General features: G+C 36.0%; 2 protein-coding genes and 1 long non-coding RNA gene across 3 annotated transcripts; 1 reads left to right on the top strand and 2 right to left on the bottom strand.

Annotated features, from left to right (window-relative positions):
- The first annotated feature begins 12,312 nt into the window (after nt 1–12,312).
- Nucleotides 12,313–17,010, top strand: LOC120249447 (putative E3 ubiquitin-protein ligase LIN-2). Its single transcript, XM_039257956.1, has 8 exons — nt 12,313–14,044; nt 14,186–14,419; nt 14,515–14,576; nt 14,652–15,302; nt 15,433–15,577; nt 15,797–16,048; nt 16,199–16,505; nt 16,611–17,010. The coding sequence occupies exons 1-8, from the start codon at nt 12,719–12,721 to the stop codon at nt 16,724–16,726; spliced, it is 3,093 nt and encodes a 1,030-aa protein (XP_039113890.1). The 5' UTR covers nt 12,313–12,718; the 3' UTR covers nt 16,727–17,010.
- LOC120249450 lies at nt 15,101–16,366 on the bottom strand. The gene is made up of 4 exons (XR_005532844.1): nt 16,275–16,366; nt 15,889–15,938; nt 15,318–15,463; nt 15,101–15,231 (listed from the first exon to the last, which is right to left on the bottom strand). It is a non-coding gene; the product is annotated as an uncharacterized LOC120249450 (long non-coding RNA).
- A 72-nt stretch (nt 17,011–17,082) lies between the features above and the next one.
- LOC120249448 lies at nt 17,083–18,443 on the bottom strand. Its single transcript, XM_039257957.1, has 2 exons — nt 18,313–18,443; nt 17,083–17,419 (listed from the first exon to the last, which is right to left on the bottom strand). Exons 1-2 carry the CDS (start codon nt 18,423–18,425, stop codon nt 17,179–17,181), a joined length of 354 nt encoding a protein of 117 aa, XP_039113891.1. The 5' UTR covers nt 18,426–18,443; the 3' UTR covers nt 17,083–17,178.
- Nucleotides 18,444–22,895: the final 4,452 nt, after the last annotated feature.

Here is a 22,895-nt window from a genome sequence, read left to right on the forward strand (position 1 = left end):
AAACCAAATCCACACAAACTCAGAAATAACTCAAAAGTAACCCACCTTTTCAGAGAGATGTCTTCTTCCCAACAGCTTCTCGATCGGAGCAACAATTAGGATGGTTGACGGAAATGGAAAAGATATCGGAGGAGGCGACTGGAGGAGGAGGCGACCGGAGAAAAGCGATGGGATTGGGGTTGGGGTTCCGGCCGATGAGAGGAGGAGGCAACGAGAGCAAGCAATGGGATCGGGGCTATGCCAAGTGACGGCTGAGAAATTTTTAGGGTCTTCCGTGACTTTCAAAGTGGTGTGACAGTGGGGTGGAAGTGGGTGAAGTGGCCTTTTATATGTGGCTCACTTCCCCCACTTCAGCTTCAAAAATTCTGAAGTGGGTTTTAAACTAAAACCCACTTCAGTGTAAAAGAACATCAGAAGTGGGGGAAGTCAGTCCACTTCCCCCCACTTCCTCCCACTTACGTCAAAGTGAACGCCCCTTAGTGTAAAACATAAATAAATATAAAGAAGTTGCAAAATATTTTTTTTAAACTTAATCCCAAACAACAAAAAGTTTAAAATAATATATAATAACTCAAAAAATTTTAAGACATCAAAAATAATTTTAAAAAGGATAAAAAAAAGTTACATTTTAATTTGTTTATCTATCAAATTAAATTATTAGCACACCTTTTTAAGTGCAACAAAAATTACATATCAAGTAGTATTCTTATTTTAAATTGAAGTTATCATCAACTTATTTATAATAAATAATTATGGTTGGCTCTAGATTTCACTTTGGTCTCTAACTATAGGGTTATTATTGTGCTCATTATGTTGTCATTGAAAAAAAGTTACTAATCAAAATAATATGGTGTTAACCATTATTCAAAGATATTCCTTTTTTACTAATGTATTTTTTTTTATAAATTGATATAAGAATTTTTTGTAATTTTATTTTTTATTTTATAAATTGAAACAAAATAATCTAATATATATGTGACAAATAAGAGTGCCCCTATTTAAGAGAATTTAAGAGTGTGCATGGGTAGGGACTTAGTGCTTATGAGCCAAAGGACGATTAACAAAATAATTATTTTTAAAAAAAATATTTATGGAAATTTATTGCTTGATACTTTGATATTTTATAGTTTGATTTATATAGTTTTTTAATTTATTATATGGTCTCTTAATTTTTATAAACTAAATATATATGTAAAATATTTTGATCCATATCCTACATCTATCTATATATAATTTTTTCAATAAATGTTAAAAAATAAATTATAGCTCAAGTGGTTGAGTTTTTGTTGTCCAAGTTTAAGGTCATGGGTTCAAATTCCATGACCAACATGCACTTAATAAAAAAAAGTTACAAGTTTAAGGTCATTGAACCGGCGGGCTGATTCCAAGCTGGTTCCGAGCCGGGCCGGTTTTCCAGACGGCTCGCGCCCATCTCTTCTTTCGCCACATTGTTGGCCTTGTCAGATGTTTTGCACCACACGTTGAAGATGGACATTGTCCCAACAAGGGTAGATTTTGGGGCTTTTGCAAGGAAAAGGCAGAGAAAGAAAAAGGAGAGAAAACAAAATAGAGAGAGACATCGGGAGAAGATGTGGCGGTACGAAGGTCGACAGCATTAATCAAGCTGGGGAGAGAGCCATTGCTAGCTTGTGGATGACCGGGGTCTTCACTTTAGACATAAGGAGGTTTAGCTGTGAAGATGACAGTAAATTGGAAAATTAGGTCGTTGGCGCAAGAACCTCCGGAATATTGTAAGTGCCTCTCTTAAACCCTAAAATAAGGTCAATTGAGGTCAACTGGAGCCTAAAGTAGTTCCCATAATGTGGGTGATCAATTTGCTTTTTTGGATCAGAGTAAGAGTAGTAATGGCGTTTAGACTTGCACATGATTTGGATGTAATATGAGATGTGTTTGAATTTTTAGTCTACAGAGTTGGAATCCCATGCTTATATTATTATTGTTGTTGTTATGCAGAAGTGGTATGTCACATTTGTTGTTTGTAAATAGCTTTTGTCTCTGCATATGGATATGATGAGACTTTATTCAACAAAGTTTTGTCCACTGTAATGATATATATATGATCGATTGTTTGGTGCATGATTTAGATGCCATGTCTAATGCCCGAATTTTTTTTTTTTTAAATGCGGAATTGAAACTCTTAGCTTGAATTATTATTATTTTTTTTCCAATTGTTGTGGATAAGTGTTCTATCACATTCTCATTTGTTGTTAGTCAATAACATGTTTCTACATATGGGCACAATGAGATGTTTTTTGCATAGTTTTATCTATTGTGATGGTAATTTTGCTACTCAAATTCAAGATAGGCAGATTTTCAACATCATATTACTTAGAAATAAATATATCATAATAGAGCAAACAGAGTTGAAGAGGAAGTTCAATTAAGCATAGTTTATATATGATCAAATCACAATCTTATATGGTGTGAATGTGTGGACATTGGCTTTAATCAACAGTAGTTGAGTCTTTTGTCAATGGTGAATGAGAAGCATTTAGTTTGAACTCAATTATTATTAGAAGATGTGTCTATATTAGTAGGATTGATGGCATTGTGTTTATAGTTTAGTAATTGTTCACTTCTATAGTAAATAAATGGGAGAGTTTCATAGTTCTGTGACACATGACATAAAGAATAGCTGACTTATAAAAACCTTCTTTCTTGAGAAAGAAATGATATTATCTATCAGAATAACTGTTATTAGGATGTTGAATTCAATTTTTTGTTAGTATTTAAAATTGTTTATGATCATGATTTAGGATAGAATCTTTACTATTTTGATTTACATTTTCTGTTGTTATTTTCAGTTGATGATGATAGTGTATGTGTGGATTTTTCCATAGATGCTTGTTTGATGTGTGCTATTAAATTTGGGATTGAACCTTGATTATATATATTTTGTATTGATTTACTATTGTGTCTTGTTATTATGATGCCTGCAATGTAGACAATAATGGGTGAAAATTTAGGACAGAATATTAAAGGACATTATTTAAGTTCACATGTCTATATTTGCAGTTGATGATGATAGTGTATGTGTGGACATTATTTAAGTTTAGGCCAATATATGTTAGTTAGTATTTGTGTTAGAGATTAAATTTTCACAACATGTATAGTACATTATTTAAGGTGACATGTCTATATTTAATTACAGTGCTTGATGCTGACTTATTCACCATATGGATGCATTATAAGGTGGGTGAGATAGAGGATTTAGCTGGCTATATAGACTATTGCTGTGTTGATCAGATAAATAGTCATTTATCCTTGTGAGACCTAGATATGCTGAATTTAATCGTGAAGTGGACATGAAGAACCCTAAATTCAAAATTGGAATGAAGTTTGGGAGCATGAATCAATTCAAGGAGGCTGTTAGAAATTATGGGATCCAAAATAGATATGTTATGAAATTCAAGCCTAACAAAAAAAGAAAGTGCAAGGCTTTTTGTAAGAGGGGGTATCCGTTCTACTTATGGGCTTCACCAATGGTGAAAAACAATAGCACAGTATAGATCAAGGCAGGAATTTTGGAACATGAGTGTCCGAGGGAGCATAATAACAGACATGTAAATCCAGATTGGATAGTTAGGCATTACCTTGAAAAAATTAGGGAAGACCCAAGTTGGAAACTTGTTGGCATAATAGAAACTGTCAAGACTAACCAAGAAGTGGGCATTACAGGGATAAAGGCTTACAGAGCCAAGAGCATTGCACAGAAGTGATTTTTATGTTTTTTACATTCAATGTATCTTATTTCTGTTATAATATCCATTAACCTAACATACTTAAAATTCTTTTTCATTGTCATATCTATCTAAGGATCCCAAATAGTAATGAGGAATCTTAGATGAAGAGTATGTATGATTATAGGCTAAAATTGTTGAAGACACATCCTGCTTCAACAATAACAAATAAGTGTGATGAGGATGGAGCCTTTTAAGTCTTTTATGTATGCTTAGCTTCATTGAGAGCAGGCTTCTTTGCAAGTTGCAGACATCTGGTGGGGCTTGATGGTTATTTCCTCAAGGGGTTGCATGGAGGCCAACTTCTAAGTGCTATTGCAATAGATGCAAATGACTGCATCTATCCTTTTGCATGGGCAGTAGTGAGTAAAGAAAACAAAGATAACTGGAAATGGTTCCTGGCAGGCTTGGTAGAGGACCTTATGATTGTTGACAACCACAAGTGGTCATTCATGACTAATAGACAAAAGTGAGATCAAATCAATTGATTTTTTAGTTTTTTTATTATTAATTGAGTTATCTGAACTTCCTGAATTTAATATAATTCCTTACTGCTAGGTTTGAATTTAATTTTTGTCCCACATGTTTATCTCACCTCTCTGTTGTACTTTAAACCTAAGATGCTTTAAATTAGGTTAGCTATGCTTATACTACTGTGAATGAGTTTAAATGTTGGGAGTTTAGCGTGCTTGAATTAGGGTAGGTATGTTTATGCTATCGTGAATGATTTAAATGTTGTGAGTTTAGCATGCTTAAATTAGGTTAGGTATGCTTATGCTTATGCTACTGTGAATGAGTTTAAATGTTGTGAGTTTAGCATGTCTGAGTTGTCCTGTAATTTAAATGTTGCACTTCATATTGAGTTAGATATTTTACTTTGCTGATTCAGTTTTTTTTTTTTTTTGTTCCTTTTCTTTTCCCTTCCCCCCGGGGGCATGAGTGTTCATGTTATTAATAATTGACCACGCTAGGGTTTAATGCCAGCAATAACAGAACAATTCCCTCACAGTGAGCATAGGTACTGTGTGAGATATATTCACACAAATTTTAAGAAATCTTTTAGGGGAAAATCACTTAAGGATCAATTATGGGCATGTGCTAAGGCAACTCACAGACTTGCTTATGAGAGAGCAATGGAAACCCTAAAATAGATGTCTGTAGGGGCATTTAAATACATGAAAAAAATTGAACCCCAACATTGGAGTAGATCACACTTCCAAACTCAGTTTAAGTGTGACATCCTCCTAAATAATTTGTGTGAATATTTTAATAGTCACATATTGAAAGCCAAGGTTAAGGGTATCATTACAATGAATTAAATGATCCAGACACAATTGATGAAGAGGATCCAAAGGAGAAGAGATGCCATGCAAAATGTAACCACCCAGCATTGCCCTAGAATTCTTAAGAATCTTAAGAAAAATAAGCAATTAAGTTGGTTTTATAACATCACTTGGTATGGTGAAGACAAATATGAGGTTGTTGGTCATGAGGGGCAATTTATAGTTGACAAGAAGGAGTGTAGCTGTTCATGTAGGAGATGGCAACTTAGTGGTGTTCCATGTAGTCATTCCATATATGTCCTATACTACAGTAAGGAAAAACCAGAAAATTACCTGCATGCATGCTATAAGGTAAGCACATACATGGGCACATATAGGCACATCCTGTACCCAACCCATGACAAAAATTCATGGCCAAAGAGTGATGAGGGTCCCATCATACCACCTGATGTAGTCAACAAAAAAGGGGTAGGAAGACTACAATGACGAGAAAAGAGATGGGTGAAAACCCTGGTTTCACTAGTGGAAAGGTTACCAGGAAGGGAGTGAGAATGACTTGCAGCCTGTATGGTTCTTCAGGGCATAATAAAAGGTTTCATGGAGTTCAGGTAAGCTAATAGTTCAAGTATATTTAAATGAATGTGTACCTCTATGTTGTGCATAGGGTTTTAATTTAATTTGTGTGTATTGTAGGGAAGGAATGCATGTTCAGCTGGTCAGACAAGTCAAATAGGGCAAACCAACCCAGAATTAATGGTATTCTAATTTTCTTGTTCTCTAGTGGCTTTGTTTTTTTTTTTTTCCTGTAAAAACAATCTATATAATTTGTGTTTTGTGGACAATACAAGGTTGATAATTCAGTGGTAAGGAATCAAGAAATTCCATACATTATGGCAGGATTACACACAGTAAGGAATCAAGAAATTCCAGTTGAGGATGTTGTTTCACAACAACAATGGGAAGTTCTAGTTGAACAGGTAAATGCATACAACAATCTATGGTTTGGTTTTGAAATTTTTATTTATCTTGAATTTTGTTCTTGTTATTTATTTTTGGTTTGTGTAACAACTAGGTAGAGCTATTACATAATCAAAGTCTCTCCAAAGCATCAGTTGGCTTGACTTCACAGTAACAGGCCAAAATTAAACATTAGAAGATCTACCAAAGGGAGGCCAAAGGAAGCAGCAACTATGTCATTTCATCAACAATTCCCAAATGAGGTTGTGTCTTAGGTGAGTGTAACAAGTGTATTTTTTTAACTAACAATTCAATCTGACTGAATTTGTTGGAGATCCAGACAAACCTACCAAAAGTATTTAAATTTCTAATTTTTTTACTAATGAAAAAAAATACATAAATGTAGGTTGTGACAACACCAGAACAAACACACCATGTAGGATCCTCATTAGGAGATGCTTAATCAAAGAGGCAACAGTTAACAAGAAAAGGGGCCAAAAAGATAAAATCAGCATAAACAAATTTGTCATTGCCAAAAGCTCCAAGGAATTAGAAGGACTCTCAAGAAAAGGGCAAAGCTGAATGTACAGTCAAAAGAAGAAAATTTTGGTTGCCACTAGGAATTTGAACTTACTTCATTGATGCTTTCTTGGTTGTTGTATGTATCATTTTTGTATGACTTCTCAAAGAAGAATATGCAAAGCTGTTAGGATGATGCTTTTGTTTTTTTGGTTTTTGGTTGTATCATTTTTGTATAACTTCTCATCTGTCTGAGAAATTTTTTTAACCTTGCCAGAAATTTTTGAAACACTTTTGATTTGGCAGAAATTCAATAGAATTTGATGATTGTCATCAATCAGCAATCAAATTTTTGTAACACTTCTCAGCTTGCCACAAATTCTCAGTTTGACATTTTTGATAATTCATTTGTTTAAATGAGCCATCCCATGTAAAGTTGTGATGAATTGTCTTCAGCTGTGATGAATGGTCTTCATTTTAGTTTGCAGAATGGTCTTCAGTTGTGTGATGAATTGTCTCCAGCACAAACTGGTGTAATTTTTAATATTGTTGTTGAATTCAATGTCATTCTTGCATTTTCATGAATGGATTTCTATTTCATTAGGTGTTAATGCCAGAATTGGATATAATATTTAGTTTATTTAATTTCAATTCAATGTATGTAGCTTTAATTTAGTTCTGTTGGGATTAAACATAGCAGGGGATAAAAATGCAGTTACTTCAATCATGTTGGGATTTAACACAATAGGAGATAACAATTAATTCATTTCAGCATGGACACCAAGCTCCATCAAACTACAGCTTTATTTAATTCAAACAAAAATTGCACATATAAAACCTCAATTACTAATACAACCCAGTAGAACTAAGACAACAACTCAGTACAACTGAGGAAAGAATACATCATGTATACAAACCTAAAAATTGAAACAATAATGAAACCCTAAATTGAAACTCTAATGCACTAATGATTGAAAATACAACTAGATCGGTCACCAAAAATAACAAAACCAAATATATATATATATATGTATATATATATATATATTACAAACAAATTATTTTCAAATAGATCAAACCACAACAATTACTATCAAACAGATCAGTCACCGATCGGTTGATTCACTCCAGGGACCATGAGAACCCCTGCGTCTCTATCTCTCCCTCTCAATGTGTGTCTTTATTCCAAGCTCCACCAAAAAAAAATCTCCCTTTCTGTATCCCTAGCTCTCTCTCTCAGGATGATGGCCCTCCTTCTATGACATGGCCAAGCTGCAACGACATGGTGAGAGTACATCCCAGTGGCAAGACCTAGTGATGTGGACGTCGGTCATGTGGTAGCCAGCTCGATAGGTGAGCGTTGATGTATACATTTCGGTGGCTACGCAAGCAAACAAAGGCTGGAATTCATTGGGTCGTCACTCGCTACTGGACAAAAAAAAGTTCGATAACCAATTTGATACAAATTGAAGTTTGGACCCCAATTTGAAATAAATCCAAAGTATGGTGACCTGCACGGAAATTAACCCGTTCTTCTTTCAACCAAACACATTTTTCATTCTCATCCCCTATCCATTCTCATCCCCCCTTGTCATTACCCTATTCCCCTTATTCTCATTAGGGTAATCCAAACACACCCTAAGTTCCTTATAATGTTAATGATAACCTAACTCATGCTTATGAAGAGGAACTTTTCAATGATAGCAATCTAGAGGCATATGAAGAGGAAATCTCTTGCAAACTCAATCCTTACTCTAAAACTACTAAAAAAATGGTTCAACTAACAAGTGTAACTCCCCACCACTTTCCTTGCTGGCTAATCAAGTAATCCATTGTAATGAACGACCCAAGAAATCATCATTTTATTAGAACAAAGAAGCATGGTTTCTTTTTTGAAATAATAAAGAAGCATGGTTTCTTGCCCCTCTTTTAAAGGAAATAAATAAATAAATAAATAACAAATTTAAGTTGGAGAAAATTGTGACAACAATCTAACATGGCCTTGACTTCCTATGCACCTCCTCTAGTGCTAAAAAAAAGCTTTCCATATCAGGGAAGGAATCATAAATCCCAACAACCCTAGTTTAACAAATAAACAATGGTGGGATAATGTCTTTCAATGGTCATTTCTTGGGAGCCATATTTTGCTTCCAATCCCCTTTCTATTACTGCAAAATTGCCTAATTATCTCTAACAGTTTTGTATGTACAGACTCTTTTGTACTGCATGATGTTTTTTTATATTATTATTATGATGTACTTTAACTCTTTTGCATATCTAGATTGAATGATTTATACTATATATGTAACTGATTTTATTCTCTTTAATACATTTTGGATGGTTTGTTCAAATTTTTTTTTTAAATCATATTTATTGGTTAACTAATTTTCAATTTTATACAATGCACTGGTTTAAATCCTTTTCAAATTTTATATATCAATATTCATATTATTCAAATTATAGATTCATAGATTCTTTCACTTGCTATTCTTGGCAGATATTTTTCTTTCGAGTAAATGTTTGCAATCTAAAATTTATATATAATATACATATTATAATTTTATTAAACCTTGTACAAGATATAGACATTTATTCAAGGAAAAACAAAAGTGCCGCGGTGCGGTGCCTTAAAAAAAAAAAAAATCTTTATTTGTACCTTTTTATGTGATTTTCTTTCCAATCCAAGCACATCTGAAGGAATGTTTAAGAAGACCATTTCATGAAAATTTGGGAGTTGAATATATTATTGGAGAAGGTTTCCTAGGAAACTACACAAGTTATGCTTATTTGCTTTTAGTCTTTGTTCCTCTTCCTTGCTCCCTCAAAGAAGACCAATTAATAATGCTAGTACTTGTCAACTTATATCACTGTGAAGAGGACGTTAACTTAAAAAATAAAAATAAAAATAAAAAATAAATAAAACAATCCTAATTTATAAATTGCAAAAATTTTCGAATGCGTGGCCGGAAAGAAATAACTAAGCACATCTTTGACGTGTGTTTTCTTTCTCTTTTTTGCTTTGATCATCAGAATTACTCATACGTTTTTTTAAGATTTGTGCAACACTAGAGTTAAAATGTCAGGAAGTGAAGGAGACAGCCAATGTAGTTAAAAAAGCTTGAAGTTCACTGATTCTAGAGAGGGAAAAACTAACAGCTCCAAAGAGCTTCATGACCGTGCTAGTTAAATCTGATTAGCATGCCTACTTGGTGAGAGCTCTCCTAATGGTCCCTCATATCCTAAAAATGATTTTTTTGTTGTATCTCGAGAGTGCAGTTTCATATCTAGTGGATATCGTTTGTTTCTATCTCTTATCTTTTGTATTATACTCATAATACTTGTTGTATTTGCTCTTTCTCTCAATAAATATGATTTATCTATATTTAAAAAATAAATAAAAACCAAGAGTGGGTTTTGAACATCCTTCTTGATTTTGAAGAGTCTGAAAAATAAGTATCATAAAAAAACTGGCCGTAAGGTTGTTTAGTTAAAAAAATTTGTTTGAAATTAATTCTTTATCTCTTTGAAGGTTGTTTTGGACTTTCAATAAACTTCTCGAAGAGCTGTCTATACTCCACAAATTTTGGATTTCAGCCTCACTCTTCTTCTGCAAGAATTCTAAATTGCAATAGGAATTGTCTTCCTATTACATACTTGGGAGTTCCCCTTTCTGGAAGACGGCCTAGACGACAAGATTGGACAAAACTTATAGATTCTATCCGATCTAGACTCACTCCCTGGAAAGCTTTATACCTTTCCCTGGGGGTCGTCTAACCCTTATTAACTCCGTTCTCTCTACCCTACCTGTTTACTGGATGTCAGTATTCACACTACCAATTTGGGTTATTCATGAGATCGACAAGATTAGAAGAGATTTTTTATGGAAAGGGCCCGATCTTGGATCTAAGGGTATCAGATTAGTCGCTTGGAAAAGGATTTGCCGCCCCCGTATCATGGGTGGATGGGGAATTCTTGATCTTCAGGAGTTCAACAAAGCCTTACTTGGAAAATAGTGGTGGAAGATCACTTCTACATCGAATTCTTGTTGGTCTAAGATCTTAAACGCAAACTACTCTTTTAATGGATCACCTGGATACCTATTTCAACATCCACCAAGAAATAAATCCTTCTTCTGAGCTGGGATTAACACCGTTCTTACTCCTTTCCGATCATGCATAAATTACCAAGAGGACTCTTATTCCTGGCCTCTTGAAAAAAAATGGTATTTTCTCTGTCAAATCATTCTACAATTTCTTAATTGACGGAGGGCTTCGAAGTCAACTTTATCCTCATTTCTGGAAATCCAAATCCCCAAGCAAAATCACTTTATTCTGCTGGTTGGTCAGAGAAAACAAAATTCTTACTCTTGATAATCTATTCAAAAAAGGCTGCAATCCTAATGCCACTGACACATGCATTCTTTGTCATAATAACTCCGAAACAGTGGAACATCTTTTTCTTGATTGCAAATACGCGGAGCGTATTTGGTCCTTCTTCAGACAAAACCTTGATATTGAGTCTTCCCCATCCTTAGTATCTAATATTTGGAGCAATTGGATCCCCTCATTAACTTCCTCTCGTCGGAACCTGGGGGACCTCTGTTCTAGAGCCGTAATCTGGAATATTTGGCTTGAACGAAAGAATCACATTTTTAACCTTACTTGTCTACCTATTATTTCAATTTTATACAAGTCTGCTAATATACTGCTCTCTTGGCTTTCAACAGATTCAGAGAACCTTCATCAGGATACCACTGAGGCCACTCAAAGGATCAAGCGCTCCCTCAACTTCCTGGGCACTAGACCCACTGATTTCATCGGCGATTCGGTGCACACTGCTGATCAGGAGTAGTCCTCCTATCCTTGTAGCTGGGCAGGCCTGTGTCTCCAGACGGTTGCCTTCGCCGTCCCAACTTGTTTCATTTTCTCTTTCTTCCCGTCTTGCTTTTGCTCACTGTTTTTCTCATCTTTGGTGAGGATTTTAGTATGTTATTTACTTTTAGCCTTTTCTTGTTCGCGGCCTTTTCTGTTGTACTCCTCTGTTCTCTTCTTTTTTAATAAATTGGTGGTTTATCCACTTTATTCCAAAAAAAAAAAAAAAATTTTGTTTAATGATTCATCATAGGATATTAATATGTATGTATATATGAATTTTTTACTCGAAATTTTCAAATAGAGATATAAAGTTAGGTAAATAAATTCATAGTTTGACAGATAAAGAAAGTATAAATTGAGGAAATGAAATTGTAGAAATGTGTGGAAATGGTTAAAGAGAAACATTAGACAAGAACAAACAAATAGTCCAAGACTCACAACCAAAATGAATTCCAAAACTCAGTATTTTAACTTTTGCAATGAAGAGCATTGGACTACATGCCGTTCTATGTACTGTCATCCTTCTTCATTGATTGACTCATATGGCTTCTTCTTGTCACAAATTATATATACACACACATATATATCTATATAAATAATAATAAAAAAAAAAGAATTTTTGGTTGTGAACTAGTCTTCAAACAGTACAAACAACAAACAGCCAAATACTTGAATTGCTGCTTCTCTTGTTCTTGTTATAAGACAACAAAAAGTAAATAAATCCCCCAAAAATTTCAGAGGACACAGAATTTTGATTTCTTTTTTTTTTTCTTCAGCGCATAATCATATAAATGTATGAAAACCCCCTGAAAATATACAACTTTATTAACATATAATAATCATGTTCTCATAAAAGAATTAAATACACAAACTTAATTAAAAACCAAAACTTTATTTTCTATTATTAAAAATTCTTACTAAATTATTTTCTAATTTTTTTTCCTTATCTACTTCAAACCAAAGCAAATACATATGTACTTCAGTATACACACTTTCATCTATTAAGTATTAATATATATTTATACAAGGATTAAAATGTAAATATCTTTCCAATTAACGGACAACCGTTGCAATAGGTGATTGGCGGCAGGCCTCCCAACTCTTCATCATGCTTTGCCGGCGCATCCTTTGGCGCCAACCCTCCCCTCTCTCTCTCTCCATTTGTCTCTTCTTCAGAGCATCTCCTTTTCTCTCAATCCTATTCCTGCAACCACTCATCTCCATCTTCACCTCCCTGCCAAACACTCCCTCATAATCTTATCCAAGAACAACCAAACTCCAACAATTAGAATAATAGGGAATACCCCACAGAGTTTCACAGAAGATGACATCTTTGGAAGAACTCTTGACGGATGATGACTTCAAGAAGGGAAGGCTCCGGCAAGGCCCTGGCCGCAATCTGAAGCCTGTCAGCATGCCACTTTACACTGCCACCAACCAAAACCCTCCCTACCGCCATGACAAAAACCCCTCCAAGCTTTCCCGGCGCTCCAACTCAAGTGTCACTGATGCTGTCAGACGCCCACCGGATCCTGCTCTGCTCTTCCGCCCTGCTGGTGTCATCAAGATTGATGGTTTTGATGAACGGGAGAGAGATGATGAGTCTGGTGATGGATTCTCTGACATGGTACAGGAAGTGGACACAAGATATGACCAGAAGAATGATAGAAATCCAGCTCTGGCGATTGACGAAGCAGCCACTCGAGCTATTGTCTCTATTCTTGCTGGCTATATTAGAATGTTCTTCAAAGATGATAACTTCAGAGCATCATTACGTCACAGTTGCCTCTCATGGCTACAATCATGTAGAGATGGCCACGAAGATGATAGGCCAGTGACTAACCTTGAAAACGCCATAAAAGCTGTAGAAAGAGCAGTGGAAGGAGTCCCGGATCCAAAGGACATAAAGAGAGCTTCTCTGAAGCTTAGTCTGATGGCAGGGTTGAGCTCAGAGGACATGAAGAAGAATGGATATACTTCTGGGATTCCAAACTCTCATCTTTCAGCTTGTTCCCATCTTTATCTAAGCTTTATTTATAAGCTCCAGAAGAAGGATAAGGTTTCTGCCAAGCATCTCCTCCAAGTGTTCTGTGATGCACCTAATCAAGCAAGGACAGAGTTGTTGCCTGCTATATGGAGTCACCTTCTCTTCCCTCATCTATGTCATTTGAAGGTGTGGTATGAGAAGGAGACCGAAGCAATAGCAAGAAGTCCAGGCCGAAAGAAGAGGTTGCAGGTGCTGGACAGTGTGTATAGCAGTGCATTGGATGAAGGTACTTACAAGTTTGCAACATATTATAAGGAATGGCTAATGGAAGAGAAAGAAAACCCTGACCTTCCCATCATTGATGTGCCTAATTATCCTGAAGAAGCTAGTCCTGTTCCTTCTGATCCAGCTCCTTCTCAGCCTATAGTCAGCAAAAGATTATATGATAATGTTTTCAGCCATTCGAATAAAATAACAGTTATTGAGGAAGTAGAGGAAGAGGAAGAAGAAGATGATGACGACAAGGAAGAAGTGACATTAGAGAAGCATAACACTGTTGAGGAGAGAACCACCCCAGAGATTGAAGACAAAGATAAGAATTCAGGAGAGGATATAGGCGTTGTAGAACAAGACATGTGCGCACCTTCTAATGGGAGTCATCAGGTACACTTTCTTTTGACAGGTTGTAGATCAAGACATGAGTAGATATGTTCAATCCAGCTTGAACCTTTCCTCTGACTCATGTTTTATTGGTTCGGACATCCTCTATCTGACCTTTGGCTTTGCTTTCATATGTTCATGCAGCATAAATCAAGCAGTCTGAATATTCCTGAGGAGAAAGAACTCATTGTTGAATGTGAGGATGTTAGATCATATCCTTCAACTAAACACCCTCATCCTGTTCCACAGGTAAAGGACCATGAACTTGCTTTGAAAAAGCTTGCAAAAGCTGTGTTTCAGCATCACTTCAATGATGTAGATGATTTCACAATGCCATATCCACAGCAACATCCAGAGCATGATCTCCAACAGGGCAATGTAATCAACTCCTCAAACATTATCTCCTTTCATCATCCCAGTATTGCAAAAATAGTACTTAGTTTTTGGTTGCATGCTTCCTTTTCTGAGTACAGCAATCCAAGGGAACAAAAAATGGTGTGAAAAAAAATGCAGTGGCATCCACAACAAATTCTGGGTATAATATATACTCTTCATGTTGTTGACTAGATGTATTTCTTTTCAGAACTTGATTTCTGCTATTGTTTCTCAGCACAGAGCCATTTGGGTGCCATGAAGGTATAGACCAGGGGTCCTTCTTCTCCAGCATTCCAAAAGAGTTCATGTGCCCCTTGACAGGCCATTTGTTTAAAGATCCTGTGACACTGGAGTCAGGGCAGACCTTTGAGAGAACAGCCATTGAAGAATGGTTCAAACAAGGGGGAAAAACATGTCCTGTCACCAGTCGGGCACTTCAATCTCTGTCTGTGCCAGATACTAATTTTGTACTGAAACGCCTGATCAATGGCTGGAAATCAGAGCATTGCCGAAATCTCCTAGTTTTGGCCACACAAATTGCAGGCAATTTTGTGAAAGATCACAAATCCAAAGATGAAGCTGCTTTGTTCATCATAGAGCAACTACTCACTGGTTTTGACACTGAAGAAAGAAAGGAAAATGCTAGACACCTTATTTCTCTAGGAGGCATGCATTTCCTCACCAGGAGGCTTGAATTGGGGAATTTAGAAGAAAAGATCTGTGTAGTTTCCCTTCTGCTGTTATGTATTGAGGCAGATGGGAGTTGCAGGAGCTTCTTGTCTGTGAATATAAGAGGACCATGGATTCTTGAGCTTCTGCACAGTAAGAAAACCAATTCAAGAGCTAATGCAGTAAAGCTGATGATTGAGCTGATTTGTCTGGACAGGTTTGTCATTCATACCTAAATTCATGCTGCTTCTTTGAGTAGTATAACACACTGATCTAGTGCGGTAATTTAATGAACAAATGATTCATCCATGTATTCATTTCAATTCATTTGTTTCTCAATGCTGCAGAAGGTTAGCAATCGGATCATTCTTAAACGGCCTGCACACACAGGCAATTGTGAACACAATGCATGTTCTACTTGTGTACCTTCAAACCTCCCTACCATCAGAAAGAGCACTTGTTGCGGTCTTGCTCCTCCATTTAGATCTTATGGTACAATCTAGTTAAATATATGTTTATGTTCGTTTCAGTCAGTAGCATTTTGAATCTAGGACCTACAGTATTCCAAACTAGTAAATCTAAAGTTAAAAGAAGCTGATTATTGATTAGTAATAGAGAGCTGCTTTCAATTCAGTCAAGTTGCCAAAAAATTTATATGCAAATGAACAATTTCTAAACTGATTTCACTAATAAATATAAATCCGGTGGCAGGTCGAGCCTCGAAGATATAGCATATACAGAGAAGAGGCAGCAGATGGCATAATAGCGGCTCTTGAGTGCAGCATATATGAAGGAAAACTTACAGAAAATTCTCGTAGAGCTCTTCTCATGTTGGGGGGCCATTTTTCTTCATCTGGGGAGATACTGACAGAGGATTATTTGCTAAAACAAGCAGGATGTTACACCAATCCTATCAATGCTTCAGTTGATTATGATGATGAAATTGATGAAATCATATCAAAGGTAAAAACAACCAAAATAAGCCTGCTCATAGCATTTCCTCCCAAAAATTTTAATAATGTCTAATCTAAGACAAAACCTGTCATAAGAATATTTAATACAATATGTCAATATCTGCAATTTCTACATAACATTTCTCATTGCTTAATTCAGGATGAAGAAAAGGCAAGGGAAGAGTGGTCCAACAATGTAGCTTTAGTTCTTGTAAGTAATGGAAAGAGATCCTTACTGGATACATTGGCCAGATGCTTGGCTTCTAAGAACTCTGGAATTGTGAGAGTGTGCTTGATAGTAGTTGCATGGCTGAGTCATGCATTGTCATCCCTGTCTGCTGCTGGCTTTGAACTCTCTAAATTTATTGATGTTGTTCCTCTGCTCAAAGAATGCATGAAAAATGACAGCAATATGGAGAACAGAGTCTTTGCATCAATATCACTTCTCAATCTGAGCAAAATTTCAGGTGACCACTCATCAACCTTCAACATTTTCCTCTCTTGGTGCATTTCTAGTTATAATTTTAAATACTGATAAGTTTTTTCCCTATTTTTTTTATTGATTGGTGCAGAATGTAGAGTCTTACTAAGATCATTTGCAAAGGAGATGATTATTCCTCTCGAAAACCTCATGGAGGTAACTTGGACAGCTGAGCAACTTTACACTGCCATGTTTGGACATAATTAGTAAATGAGTAAAACACAGCCAATTGATAGCCCACTGGATGATTATCAAACCTTGACCTTCACACTTATTGCCAAAGTGTTTCTTGTTTCCTAGGCCGCTGACAAATAGATCTATCATCTACAGCTGTCCAAATTATTTTGTGTGAATATGAGACACGCAACAACTGTTTAAAATTCAACAAGACAAAGGTTTTTGTTCCAAATTCTTAGCTTGCTGCAATTATATATCTAGGCTTATGCTGCAACTACACAATAAATCATCAATGTAAAACTTACATCTGAGCAATTAAAACAAATGCAAGTCAAACAAAAGAACTGCTAATCTGACACAACAGCTACAACTGGAGAACAAGTGAATTCGCAACAAGCATCTGAACATTTTATATTGTCATTTCAGTTAAATGATACACTCAATATAAAGCGTCCACGCCAGATGCACATCAAGAAACAGGTTTAAGATGGTGGTACATTAACAATTAAACTAACAAGCCACATAACAACTGAACCAATCACCCAACATACAATGAGAAAGACCAGAACACCTGCCAATATGGTGAGAAGTGGAGGGCCATCACTGCTTGAGCTGCTGTTATCGCCTTTGCCCTTTCCAGAATCAGGATTTGGACTATTGGTGTTAGAAGCATACACTATTGGCACTCTATTTTTTGACTGCAAGGCAATTTTATCAACAAGTCTGAAAAGAAAATTACAACCCCTTGTGAGCTAATAGATGATAAAGGGAACATTCTCTTGTGACTTGGTTGGAAGTCCGAGTTTGTTCCACAAGACAGCATCATGAAAAAAAAAAGTTAGCCATCAATTTTAAATATTTTTAATATATACACACACACACAATCCAGCGTTGAAGAAGACATGGATCAATCTGCTATCTTCTTGCTAAGGCCCCAAATGTCTACACATTTGACCAAACCCAGCCAACATAAGCTCATTACATTTAATTACTGTTACTACTTTTCCATTTGGAAAACACTCCATGCTATAGATGAACTCAATCAAGGAAAATAAAACATTAGAAGAATTATAAAAATTAAGAAAGGCCAAACATAGCATCCTTCTCAACTCAAGCCTTAATTTTTCTTTGATGAGTTCGTGTTTATCCACTTTACATCAACTATCATCAAAACAAATAAACTAGAAGATGGATATGACTAAATAATAGTTTGCCTTATCATCAGCCTGAACAACATGAACAAGAAAAAAAAAAGAAGAAAAAACCCAAGACTGACAGAGTCACTAGTTAAACAAATATGAATTAAATTACCAAAATCACGATTTCTATACATACAGATCAAATTCTCTAAACCTTCACTGGTACAAGGCAGCAAAAGGAAACAATTGTATTCAATATGCACTTAGTTAAAAAAAAAAAATGGCAATCCACTTCAACACACTCTCCAAATTGGCCATTCACTGCGCAATCAACTAATGCACAAAAAAAACCACAAATTGGCATCAATACATTATACATCATGACTGTGTTTAGATTGAAAAAAAAAAAATCAACTTTTCAATAAATACAAACACACCTTAATTATGGAAAAGAAAATCAGCAATGAGAAATGCTACCTAAACGCATCATGAAGCTTAGAGCATGGGCGAGATTTTGGGAATCCTTGACATTTGTTGGGTTTTGGAAACCCTAGGAGGGAGGTGGCGCCAACCGATACAACTGCCGCCATTGGAGATTGACAACCAACTCAAGGATAGCGTGGCGCTTTCCCATCTAACCCTGTTTCCATCGAGTCGGATCCGAATCCGATAACACCCAACCCGAATCCGATAAAAATCCAGTCAATAATCCAAAAAAACGTTGACCCCTGCATATCATTTCTACACGCATCTTTTTTTAACTATGCATCTTAAGTTTGAAGCGTTTATAATATATATATCTATGTTAGTGTTATATTTATACACTTAATAAAAACAAAAAATAAAGTTAATATAAATACTAAATTGTTGGTAGAAATGATTCCTAATTTACTTAAAAATTGTTATATATATTTTTTCTTAGTATTATTCTAAGCTTTGGTCACAGCTAAGCTACTACACTCTGAATATAATTAACCATCAAAACTATATTTATTGCTTGATAAAATGAAGTTAATAAAAAAAAAATTAAATTATTTCTACTACTAATTAAAATAAAATTTCAGCCACCGTTAAAAATATAACAGTAATAAAAGGGTAAAAAGATATAATGCTGGGCTGATCACGTCCGTTGGATTATCAGGGCATGACTATAAAATCACAAGCACTCATGCATGCATGACTTGATACAACAACAGCACTGGAAGTTCTCATGCAACAGTACTACTGCAAGATGACCACCACTGTTCCCAAGAACCCAGACTGGTCCGCCATCGATGACCTCGTCCTCTCCATGATCGCCCGCCACCTCAACGCCGTCGACCACATCAATTTCCGCCATGTCTGCACCTCATGGCAGGCAGCCACACCAAAGCGCCCCGAGATCCCTCTCATCGTCACCTGCAACGTCAGCTACGGTCGCCATTTATCCTCTTTTGACTTCTACGACATCGTCCGCAACCAAAGCATCCCCCTCTCACTCACTGCCAGAAATGCTCTTTCCAGCCTCCTCTCCACCGTTTACAAGTACATCGGCTGCTCTCATGGATGGATTTTCTTGGCGGCTATTAGAAGGAGACCAATGATCATATCATTCCTGAACCCGTTCACCGGCAAGAGAGTCACCCTCCCTGGAATAAAGAAAGTCAATGTCTCTCCTTTCAAATGCCCACGTGTTGTCCTCTCGTTGCCTGTTGTGGTTTGCTACTCCCTTTTTCCAAGGGATCTTAGATTCATCCGGTTTGGCGAAACCACATGGAAAAGAATCGAACTATCTAGTCCACTCCGAGATGTAACAGCGTTTAAGGGCCGGTTCTACGGCCACTACTACTCCGGCAGAAACAGAAACAATCTCTATCTGATCGATCTTGAGGCCAACAATGGGGCGACGTTGTCCCTGTTTTACTAGACTTGCCGGACATGCTTTCCGGCGAGGTGCTAACTTGGGAGTTCTTGGTTGAGTTCACTGGTGATCTCCTTGTGGCTTTTTCAAGACTTAATAGTGGACACAAGTATGAGTTCTTGAAGGTGGATTTTGAGAATGGCTCCCTGGAGATGTTGCCTGAGATTGGAGGACATGTGCTCTTCTTGGGAGAGAATCTCCCAGTGTTGGTTCCTCCGGAGAAATTGTTGGATTTCTGTCCAGATCGCTGTCACTTCCCTGAAAACCCTAATGCACTCTCTGTCTATAATAGTTATCAGCTTGGACGTATTCTGTCCCTCAAAGGGAACTTGGGGGATCGCAGTCAACGTAGGGTAGCCGCCGGTTGGATTACTCCACTTCAGCTCTGAAACAGTCTTTGGAATGAGGTACGTACGTAATCATGATTAATACCATGCATGGAACGCGAGCTGTATTTCATTCTCTTTTTTCTCTTCTTTCTTTAGTTTTTTAGATCTGTTTGTGAACTGATATGATGGTGGCCGGGATGGTGAAGTCCTTCATGATGTTTTCCCTTATTTCTTGAGTAATTCCATTCATTCTAATGACAGAGAAGTAGGAAATAATTCATGATTTGGACGCTATTAGTTAATTTGTTATTGATAGATCATTTTCCATTAATTATTTCTTACAGGCTGTTGACGGATGCAAAAAATGGTTACTTCTTTGAGTGATGATCATGTTGAGCGGCTCAAGATTCTCAAGGCTCTCTTTCTTAAAGATAGTCCTGCAGGATTGTTATACATATATATATGTAGCTTGATGTTGACGCAAGTATGTCATTTTTGAACGACTATAGTTTAGTACTGAATTCTTCATGACTATTTCTTGGGTTCAAAATGATTGCGCATTTATGATATGGTGTTTACTTCCTTGAATTCTTTGCCTTAAGGTATCTAAATTAACTAATCAAACTTCTATTCATCACATGCATACCTTGTAATACAAATATGATTGAGGAAATAGAAAAAGATTCTGAACGGAAAAAAGCTAATTCAAAGTTAATCTATTTTATAGAACGTATAACAACCTCTCTGCATGCATTAGTTAAAACACTTTCATTTATTTTTATTTTCATTTTTTGAAAAAGTCTTTCATTTATTTATATACATTGAAGTTTAATTTTAAAATCCTATAAAAATAGGGTTACAATTAATAGAGTTTTATATACGGGCGCATTGTTATTGTATATTGTAGTAATAACTATTTTTTTTTTCAATTATTAATTTGATACTAGTCTAATATTAAAGATAATGTAATTAAATTGGTCCATAATATTGGATGTAACTGTTTGGATGGTTGAATTAGATTCACAGATGTTAATTAATCTCGTTTGAATTAGATTCACAAATGTTAATTAACCCCGTTTTTGACTCATAAGTCATTTCATTAAGCCATTGTGATGGGAGAGTACTCTTCGGTTCAATCATTTTGTTGCTGTGATCTTAGGTTGCACTTTGTCAAGTGGTTCGCAAATCAAGTAGCCATGCATTACCTAAGGCTTTTCATTCCAGTATACCATGAGGAGTCGTTCTTAGATCCTCCTCTCTTGCTATCAGATGTTCTCCTTGTTGATTTGATTTAAATAAATTCTTATCTTAAAAAAAAAAAATTGTTTTCGCCATGCAACTCAACCCTAAACACAAGATGACACCCCCATCTCCCAAGCAGCAGAAGATGACACTCCCCTCTCCCAAGAGCCAAAAGTACTGGTCCGCCATCACTAAGCTCATCCTCTACAAGATCACCGACACCGTCAACGTACGACATCCGATTCTGCTCCATCTTCACCTCATGATCCCACTCATCATCAACTGCGATGTTGACACCAAGCAATACCATTTGTTATTGTTGAGTCCAGCCCATTTGGTGGATGAATGAAATAATGGTTGGGCTCCAAGGCCCAAGTTAACACACAAGAATAAATAAATAAATAAATAAATAAATAAATAAACTTATGTCAACTTTTGGAGGGCAAGAGAGTAATTGACAAAAGAGGCTAGGATGATGGTCTTCCATCAATGGTATGATTGAGGAGATTGGGACTGTACACAAACTTTGGGGGAAAAAGTGAGAAGAGAAACCAAGAAGAAAGTGGAAGGAAGAAAGAGAGGGTTGAGTTAGGGCAAAAGGTTGATTGGCAAATCAGAGTTCATCCAAATTTGTTGGAGTGATCCTTGCAAGTAGCCCTCCTCAGCCTTAGGGTTTGCTTCCTCATTTTATCTTCTTCTTGATGTTTGTTGTGTAGATCCATTCTTGAGATGATGAATGTGTTGATGATTTTTATATATAACAATTAAACAAAACACAAAAGCAAAACAATAAAAAACAAAAACTAAATCAAAGCCAACCAAAACCAGAAGATCTAAAGATCTTCATCAACCATCTAGGGAGCTCCCTTCCACTATGAAACAGAGACACTTCATGATGGGTCAGGCCATAACAAGCAAGAGAAATAATTGGTGATTTGATTTTTATTTTAATTAGTGGGTAGAAATAATTTAGTACTTTTTATTGACTTTATTTTAACCTGGCCCGCTTGATTTGCCCGTATTTGATTAATATATCAATCTTATGATTGCATGATGGCTTGGCAGAATTTTTTTAAAAAAATAAAAATAAATAAACCACAATTATTAATTAAACAAATAGGCACAGACCAAAGAGTCTATAAAACAGCGCTAACAGCGACGCAACCATTAAAGACTAAGATCACCAGAAAAAAAAAACAGTCCATTGGAAATTAAACAACAAAAATAAGGCAAATATATAACAGAATACCGCTCTTAGAGGAGAGAGAAAATCCCTAGGAGCCCAGAAGACAACAGTGAGAGAAACTATCCTGTATTACGCTCAAAACTCAGGGGGCTACTCGCCACACCCCTCCTGGGTTCTTCAAACTCCAGGCTTCTTGAACTGCCTTCTCCAACTTTTGTCTCTTTAAACTTACACCGTATAAATTCTTTTTTCTTATAATGGCTTTCTAATATTTTTAATTAGTGTATAAATATAATACTAATATAGCTAGATTATGGATAGATATATTTTTAAAATATAAATATATTTCATAAATACATCAAACTTCAAATGTAAATACAAGAAAAGGAGACGTGTATATATG

The sequence above is a fragment of the Dioscorea cayenensis genome, chromosome 19 (genome assembly GCF_009730915.1).
Source record: "Dioscorea cayenensis subsp. rotundata cultivar TDr96_F1 chromosome 19, TDr96_F1_v2_PseudoChromosome.rev07_lg8_w22 25.fasta, whole genome shotgun sequence".
In the NCBI taxonomy this organism is placed as follows: domain Eukaryota; kingdom Viridiplantae; phylum Streptophyta; class Magnoliopsida; order Dioscoreales; family Dioscoreaceae; genus Dioscorea; species Dioscorea cayenensis.

Excerpts from the sequence above, each read along its gene's own strand:
- LOC120249447 (XM_039257956.1), top strand. The coding sequence starts at position 12,719 with ATGACATCTTTGGAAGAACTCTTGACGGATGATGACTTCAAGAAGGGA. Across the intron at positions 14,420-14,514 it reads ATGATCTCCAACAGGGCAAT|CAATCCAAGGGAACAAAAAA; the intron begins GTAATCAACTCC and ends TTCTGAGTACAG. Across the intron at positions 14,577-14,651 it reads GCATCCACAACAAATTCTGG|CACAGAGCCATTTGGGTGCC; the intron begins GTATAATATATA and ends ATTGTTTCTCAG.
- LOC120249448 (XM_039257957.1), bottom strand. The coding sequence starts at position 18,425 with ATGGCGGCAGTTGTATCGGTTGGCGCCACCTCCCTCCTAGGGTTTCCA. Across the intron at positions 17,420-18,312 it reads AAGCTTCATGATGCGTTTAG|ACTTGTTGATAAAATTGCCT; the intron begins GTAGCATTTCTC and ends TTTTCTTTTCAG.